General features: G+C 38.2%; 1 protein-coding gene across 1 annotated transcript; it reads right to left on the minus strand.

The window, feature by feature from the left end:
- Nucleotides 1-4033: 4033 nt before the first annotated feature.
- Nucleotides 4034-7613, minus strand: LOC128382818 (NACHT, LRR and PYD domains-containing protein 1b allele 3-like). The gene is made up of 3 exons (XM_053342820.1): nt 7547-7613; nt 6581-6907; nt 4034-5289 (listed from the first exon to the last, which is right to left on the minus strand). Exons 1-3 carry the CDS (start codon nt 7611-7613, stop codon nt 4034-4036), a joined length of 1650 nt encoding a protein of 549 aa, XP_053198795.1.
- Nucleotides 7614-8753: the final 1140 nt, after the last annotated feature.

Raw genomic sequence — 8753 nt, forward strand, 5'->3', positions numbered from 1 at the left:
ACACTAAAAGAACAAAACTCAAAACTTGACTTTCTACACTCAAAAACCAGAACTCAAAACTTGGATTTCTAATGCTGCATGACTGGAACTAGAGACAGACAAAAACGAACTGACAGCAAGCAAAGGGAGACAAGGACTATTTAAACATGAGGTAGGGGAACACAGGTGGAACCAATTAGGGGCGGGGTTAACAATCACAATGGAGGGAAAGCACACAAAGGGGGGAAGTCAGGATCTGAAATGAGAGGGGAAAAGGTGAGTACAAAATAAAACAGGAAGTGCATGACAGGACTGGACATGAGTGACTTGACTAAACAGAAACATACAGGACCCACACATGAACTAAACTAGACACGATCTGACATCACCATAATTAACAGATTTGACGAGACATAACAAAAGACTATGACTGTGGGAGTGTCACATTGCCAACTGATCTGTCTGTTACTGTTCTCTCTGTAATCAGATGATTGATCTGAATATCTGAAGTATTTGATATGTGGATATGACAAATTGAGACACCTGCCAATAATCTGGTACATTTCATACAACAGGTTTAAACTCAGTGTGCTTAAAAACAAAAGCAGAAAATAGGTGATACATGGCAAAAACATGTAAATAGTTTCTGTATAGAAAACAAAAGGAAACAAAATCACATGGTTGACAAAACAAAAGTAGAAGAAAATGTATTGTATCAGGCTAAAAACCCTGAGAGGTACCATCTCATTTTTAAGAGGGTCACAAGGAAAGCTTATAAAGTGTAGTTAGTTAGTCACAATTGGCTATTCCTATAAATACCATCTAGATTTCTCCTCCCCTTCCGCTCTCCAGTGCTTTGAATCGAAAAGATTACTTACTACGCCAAACTTCAACAATAAACTCTTCTCTCGTAAACATCAGTATCATAACCATGGCATGACTCAACTTCAGTTTGTTTGTCTTTTGGAAACTGGTTGAATTACTCACTTTTAAAACTGAGGACCACCACCACCCCACAAACAGACTTATCAAGAAACCAATGCCAATGGCAATAGCCTACATCCGGACCAAATTCTGTTCACAGTTTCAGCTTAAAATCATCTTAAAAAGTGCCTTTTTCACTGATCATCTCCTTTGAAAGAAACATCATGTGCATCATAGGTTATATGAACCGCAGCGTTTAATGATGCCACCGGACAAAGCCATGCAGTTACAGTAGCGTTCACTGTATGTATCACGTTGCCAAGGGAACCTATAGCCTATCAGTGATCAGAATCTAGTTTGTATTGATTTGCAGGTTTGTGTTGCTCTGACTGAACTACTGAATGTGTCTGTAGTGTTCTCTGGACATTTGTCCAACTTCAATAAAATCACAGAAGATTAAAAGTTCACTATATTATTGATCAGTCTGACGAAATGTGCTTTGATGATGTTTTTATGCTGAAGTCAGTTTTACACTGCTATATTACAGCTAATAGAACCCTGATTAGAAAATTGCACAATCCTTTATTACCACAGATAATATCTGATCAATAAAAATCATTCCACTTTGATTTGCTAAAGACTAAAGTGATTTCATGGGACAGTATCAGAGCTTGAACATAATGTGTAAATCAGCGACATCAATTAATTTTGTTTTTTGACCATGACACCAGAGGGGCTCCGTACAATGGTCATGGTAGTGTAGATGTACAGTTTACACACTGAAAAGGGAATCAGACATACATTAATGAAAAATATCAGCATTTCGCCAACTTACCTTAAATCTGTTAGCCTATAAGTCACATCACCATAGTCCAAGGCAGAGAGAATAACAGCTTCAACAATGCTTTTGGGAAAGTTCTACTTCTGTATAAAAGACATAATTGTCATAATTTGTTGACAAAATTGTGAAAGTATCACCTGGTATTCATATTCTGTAGCTTTCTCAAGAATGGATCATTGTACAATAGAAATATGAAAGTTTTTGCAACTGTTACCTCTAGTTTGTAAGAATAATAAAACATTTTTTTTCTCTATTTCTGCATAAATGTGACCTAAAACGTGATTAGATTTAAGTAAGTAATGAAATTAGATAAAGGGAACCCAATTTAACAAATGGGACAACAACATTAAATGTATGTATTTAATTATTGAGGAGAATCATTACATCTTCGCTTATCATATCCCATTTATGTCAGGCAAATCAATGTGAACCCTTCCTATAAATGACTCCTTTCCCAGAAACAACTTAAATAAAATATGTCTGGTATCTGTTACGCCCCTGCACATTAGTTAGGGGTCATTTAACCCACCCCCCCTTACAGAACAGATGTTGAGCTTCCTGGCAAGAACTGTCTGATTCCGGTCCTTCCAGTATTTCTGTTGGATTACGTAAGGGCTTTGACTCAGCTATTCCAAAACAATAACTTTCACAACAACTTGTGTGTTTGTTGTAGTAGACCCACCTTCTGTTGAGCTTCAGGTCATGGACAGATATTGTCTGACATTCCAGGGTAGAATTGTGTGGTACAACTCAGAACTCAAAGCTGTATCAATGATCATCCTGTGGTCATTTTAAGGAATATCTGAATACAATAAACACTGTCAGAATCTGCAGGGTTCTGTGTCTCTCACGGTATTTTCGGTTTTTGGACAGGAGTTACGGTTTTCTCACAGTTTGCAATTGTTCGGGACCTTGTCAGAAGCCAAATTCTGGGGGGATTTTTGAGAATTACCAAGCAGATTCTCAAATCGCCATAGCAACCGCAGGACCTTAGCTGCCCTTAGCAACCATAGGGCCTTAGCAACCTGTCGCTGGGCAGAAACTGAGCTACTTTTTTGTGATTGGCTAATTCCTGTCTGTCTGTTTTGCCAGCTAACCGAGCTAATTCATTTGAATGGAGAGATTAATTCATGTTTACTGTGGACAAAATAAATAGTTTTATTGTTTTGTATTGTAGTTATATGATTTGTGGTGTATAAAAAGATTCAACATTTATCAATTGAAGATGAACAAAATGTATATAATATAATTTCATACAACCAAGTAATTTAAAATAAAAAAGTATAATAAAATCTACTCCTAATGATAAGATTTACTTAATAATTTCATAACATTAATGTTCCTGTCTGTTGGAAAAATTAAGTAGACTTTAATTAGTACGTTTAAATAAATATTATTTATGCTTAAATATAATAACATTTACTTAGCTAATATTTTCAGGGATGTTAAGTTGAGAATAAAGTACATTCATAAAGAAAAAATAAATCATGTACTCATCCCGGCAGTAGCCCCGTGGCACTCAAAATTTCCCTGGAATTTTCTAGTTTGTTTTGTTCTCCATTTAACTGCATCTCGCAAAAAAAAACTTTATGTAGAGTCCCTTAAGGCCCTTCCACACTGATGTAGATATGACAGTTTGATTCATGCATAACAGGGTCTTTCTGTTACTATACTTCCACCACAGCTCAACAGGATAGATAGATAGATAGATAGATAGATAGATAGATAGATAGTAAGATAGAAACTTTAGGGAAAATCAGTGCAAGTGTAAGCATGTTGGTATCTGACATGACTGTACAAGCACATAAGACACAAAACAAGACACGAAGAGTAAGAAAAAAGAAAAAATACATATAAGTTAAGTTAAGACATCACCATCCCATAACAAACAAATAGCATCAGTCCATGAAAAGCCTTCAGATTAAAAGGAAATAAATACATATAAGATGTTCTTATAAAAGAAGAGGGATTGAAGGGTTGTCACTGTTCAGACCTGCTGAACTTAGGCACAGAGAGAAGTTAAGGCCTGCCAATTACTTTTCAAATGTGTATGTAGGTGACTAATCACTTGTGCAATAAATGCATGTTTTGTCCTATTTCTTGAGAAGGCTGGGTAACGATACCTACTGCCTGAGGGTTACAATTCAAAGGAAGTAAAGAGTGGGTGCTGTGAGTCTGCTACAAGGTTCTCTACTTTATTAAAGGGATCATAGTCCTCTGCCTTTCTCAAAGACACATTGTCAAGTGTAATGGTTGTTGCAGGGTGATGTACCGCTTTCAAAGTTTGCTTTATATCAACCCAAGATGTTTACAGAGGAAGGGGTCGATCTCACAGAGAAGCTCAATCATCTCTGAACTTGCAGCTTCACCTTTCTTCCTCACCGTGTCGATGACAAAACGAGCCTTGTCTCTTTTGTTTTGCATGTCGTTCGCTGACTCCCTCTCAGGTTCAGTTATCACCTTTTTCTCAAACAGCTTATCCAGCAGACTTTGGAGAACAGGTCCTGATATCCCATCAATGAAGCCAGTCCGTATGTACTTCAGCCTCTGAGTGGAAGGGAGACTCTGAGAACTCTGTCTTTGGGAATTCCTTACTTCAGTGGGCGTAAGAAAAACTTCGCTTTCCCAGACATTGCTAGAGCTGTTGGTGTCTATTAAAAACAGCTTAATATTTTTCATGATTTGTTTGAAAATGACCTGGAACGATGGAAAGTAGTTTCTGTCAAGCTCCTCATAAAATTTTGCTTTCTTTGGTTGAACTAGAACTGAGTCATCTTCAGGACTAGTGGACAGTGTGTACTCCTGCTTTGGGATCAGATCACAGTGTGGAGATATCTCGATGTACCGCTCATCTCTAGTATATTCCTTCCTCATACGCAGCACATCACGCAGCACAACGTTCTTTGGTAGCAACAACACATTGAGGACAGATTCAGCATCAGGATCAGTTGGGGGTCTGTAGAACAGCAGCACCAGCGCTCGGACCGGGTCAGGAGGAGAGTCTTCATCCTTGACCATACCAAAACCAGAAAACTCTATGATGTTTATAATGACATGAGTTTCTGTTATCTTATGAGGAGTAATAAACTCAATGCCCTCATCAATCACATGAGCAACTGTCAAGAATTCACATCCACCTGTGGAGCGGATCTCACAGTGTGGGAGATGAAGCTGACACACAGACTGCTGGAGACATTTAATGTCAAACAGGGGTCCTGCAGGCTTCTTGTGATGATTGGCCAGTATCCTGTGGTTCCAGGAGACAATCCTGTAAACCACGTCCCCTTCTCCCTCCATGTGAAACACCAGACCTGTCAAAGTGCACTGGTACAGGCCTGGACCGGAGCAGTGGAACCTGTAGGTTTCCTCATTTTCATCAACAGTGATATCAGGTGTAAACTCCTCAAAGCTGTCCTTTAACAAAATGTCAGGTAAACTTTCAGCTCTTGTAAAGTTCTTGTTGTCTGGAGAAACTATTTGACTAGATGTGGCCGCACTGTGAGAATTAGGGGTGCTGCCAGAGTCTCTTCTATTCAAACCGGGATCTGAGGAGGAGGTTTGGAGGGACGAGCACTCTTCAGTTAACTGGAGCAGAGTAGTGAGCTCGAGATGGATTTCATCATTAAGATGAGGCATTGATGTATTCCTGCCGTTAATACTTGTCAGGGTCAGAACTTGACATAAAGCCTTTCTTCTGCAAATAAAATTTGATATAATTAAGTGCAAACTCTGCAGAGCAAGACTGATCATTACAGGAAACATGGCACTAAATTTTATGTGGTTAGATATTGGTATTTATCCACACTTTATTGAGTGAATTCAGATCCCCCTCCACTCAAAGATGTGTTTTTTCCATTGTCACTTCACTTAATGTTTGTGCTTCTAGTTCTAACTTCACAGCATTGATATATTTCAAATGATAATCTAATATACAGTATATAAACTACAGCAGTGCATTTTAATAATAATAAAAAAAGATTTACCTTGCATGATCAGTGGTTTGTGGTCTTTTTCCCCGTTGACCTGAGATATATTTCCAAGACAAAAGAAAAAAATAATGAATGCAAACAACATGCACAATATTATACAAACAAACAATAATGCAAACCACATACACTAAATTAATTGAAAAGTAAAAGACAGAATGTCATCTTACCTTTTAACATTATTTTTATGTAGCGCAGTACAAGTATGGTTACTGCTACAACCATTAGTACTACTACTGCTGTTACTGCTGCTGCTGCTGCTGGTGGTGGTGGTGTTGAGCGGTCGAATATATGATATTGATACCCTGTGGACAAAGTTTAAGACTTTAAGTGTAATAAATTGATTGTGATAATTCTGCAATTGCCAGTTCTTTAAGAAACCACAACCATCTACCAGCCTTCAAGTACCACCTCTACAACCAATTATACTTATTAAGAATCCCCAAACACCTTCACATACAATAATATGAAACATAGAATACAACAGCAAATCAATACAACTGGGGAACTGGAACCAAAAGGTTTAGTTTCCTTTTCTTTTTTCTTTTGACTGAACAATAATAATAATAATAATACATTTATTGTATAGCGCTTTTAACAATACTCAAAGATGCTTTACAGAATAACAGACAATTGAAACAATAAAACAACATAGAATAAGTGGGTTAGGGTTAAAACACAATCAATAAAAGCAAAGTAAAGAAGAAGAAACAAATAAAATAAAACAACAAAAACAATCAAACATTAAAAGCTGATTTAAAAAGGTGGGTCTTAAGAAGAGATTTGAATCTGATGAGATCAGTTTTTTTTTAATGGAAACTTTTTCAGTATTGCAATGTGTTTCTCATACCGTCCACTGTGATGAGGTTTATAAATGACTCCTTGATTCCACTATCACTGCTGGTGGAGCACTTGTATCTGCCCTGATCCTGAACCTTCACCCCTGTCAGGTGGAGCGAGGCGTTTCCTCTGGAGATCTGATCCCTGAACAGAGACGTCCTGCCTTTGAAGCGCTGGTCCTGGAGTGCAAGCTGGTCTGTGTTGCTGTAGTAGGAGTGGATGGTTTCTCCAGTGTCTTGTGCTGTCGCGTTCGTCCAGAGGATCATTGCATCATCACCGCCCTGGAAGCTGCACGGTAAGATGCAGCTTTCCATGTAAGTACAGGACACCACATCATCTGCAACACATCAGGGAAACAGACATCCAGCAAACTTCAGTTCAGGAGAACAAAGACAACAGTTAATTAAACATAAAGTTATTTGTCAAAGCAAAGTCTAGCAAAGCAAAGATATTAAACAATTCAAGCAAATAATTACACTATGAGGTTGTTGTATTTGTTGAGTTTAACTAACTCTAGAAGGTATTTAGCTGTACATGAAGTTTCTGTTTTACTGTATGTGCCGATATATTCAGACATTTGCTTTTTGAGAATTCTTCCTTCATTTCCATACAATGACAGTTAGTTGTTACTCAACAGCAGACTTTATCTCCAGAAACAATCTACTTCTTACAGTTTTATTGAGTAATAAATAATATATAGTTCCCCTCCACTGATCTGGAACAAACATTGGTAAATGACACCAAAACTGCCCACTTGGCTACACACTAAAAGTAATTTTGGTTTTGGCCAATATAGCACCAGCACAACACTGAGTTGACCCAGTAAGAATCCAGTGTTTCATACTGTACAAACAACTTCTGCTTAACATTGTTATACATATTGAATACATACAGGACAATATACCAAGCTTAAATATACCTGTGATTTATTTTAAAGCTGGAATAAGATTAAACAGGCTGTGAACACATCACTCACCTCCTCTGCCAGGACTCCACAGAAAGTTGACGACCGCCAAAAACACGACATACTTCACTCCAGCCATACTGCTGTTTAACTTCTTCTGTTTAACTTCGTCAGTTCATGCCTGTCTGACTAGCCTGGTCTTGTCTAGACCAGACTAGTCAGACAGGCATGAACTGATGAAGCGGATAAGAGGGGAAACATCTTCAGACATATATCAAGTCCAGTTGCTTTCGATTCAATTGCCCCTAGAGATGACTATGACCCGGACAAATGAGAACATTCACAGAGATATTCAGTTGAATTAGAAATAAACATAGATTGAGTATAGGGGGTGAACTGGGACACCTTGCCCCCTTACTATTTTAGTAGAGTGCATGAACTAACTGGAGACTTAAGTAAGTTCTTAAACAGTAAGTCACACTCACTTGTAAGGCTGTGGTTAATGTATGTGAAAAATGTGCCTTAATAACACAAGCAGAACTGAAATATGTTAAATCATGAGTACAGAATTGCGCCTGTTCTGAATGTATGTCTTCATATTAACCACTAGATGGTGCTAAAGGACCATGCAAGCTGACTTCACTCTGAAACCCTTCCATCCTATTACATCCCCACATAGTACATCCCCTTTGAGTGATAGTTACACATGCTATTGCTTTTTCTCTAGCATATTAACAATTGAGATATTCAAATTTATAATGGTAGTCTATTGGGAGGAATGATAGACCTCAGTTTGAACTTTCTGTCTTTTATTTTGGTGTGTGTGTGTGTCCCTAAAAGCAAAAGTCTGGAGCAAGGATCAAACCCACAACCTTTTAATCTCATAGAGAAGCAAGCTACCCCCGAGAAAAAGTTAATAAAAAGTTCCCATTTTGTTCAGAAGATTGATTTGAGTTTGTAGCTCAGAGATTTGTACATCATTAACTCTCCTATCGTCCTCCCGGGTAAAATTGACCCTGTCTGTTTTGACTCCCTCCCTCCTTACTCCCTTACTCCCTCCCTTCCTTCCTTCCTTCCTTCCTCTTTTCCTCCTTACTCCTTTCCTTCCTTCTTTCTCCCCTTACTTCCTTCCTCTTTTCCTCCCTCCCTCCTCACTCCTTTCCTTCCTTCTTTCTCTCCTTACTTCCTTCCTCTTTTCCTCCTTCCCTCCTTACTCCTTTCCTTCCTTCCTTCTCAGCTCCCTTCCTTCCTTCCTCTTTTCCTCCTTCCTTCTTTCCTT

The sequence above is a fragment of the Scomber japonicus genome, chromosome 21, assembly GCF_027409825.1.
Source record: "Scomber japonicus isolate fScoJap1 chromosome 21, fScoJap1.pri, whole genome shotgun sequence".
Classification (NCBI taxonomy): domain Eukaryota; kingdom Metazoa; phylum Chordata; class Actinopteri; order Scombriformes; family Scombridae; genus Scomber; species Scomber japonicus.

Bases quoted from the DNA above. Each gene is read 5' to 3' on its own strand.
- LOC128382818 (XM_053342820.1), bottom strand. From the start codon at position 7,613: ATGGCTGGAGTGAAGTATGTCGTGTTTTTGGCGGTCGTCAACTTTCTG. The intron at 6,908-7,546 runs GTGAGTGATGTG...GATGTGTTGCAG, and splicing joins GTGGAGTCCTGGCAGAGGAG to ATGATGTGGTGTCCTGTACT. The intron at 5,290-6,580 runs GTATGAGAAACA...CCTCCTCCTCAG, and splicing joins AAACCTCATCACAGTGGACG to ATCCCGGTTTGAATAGAAGA.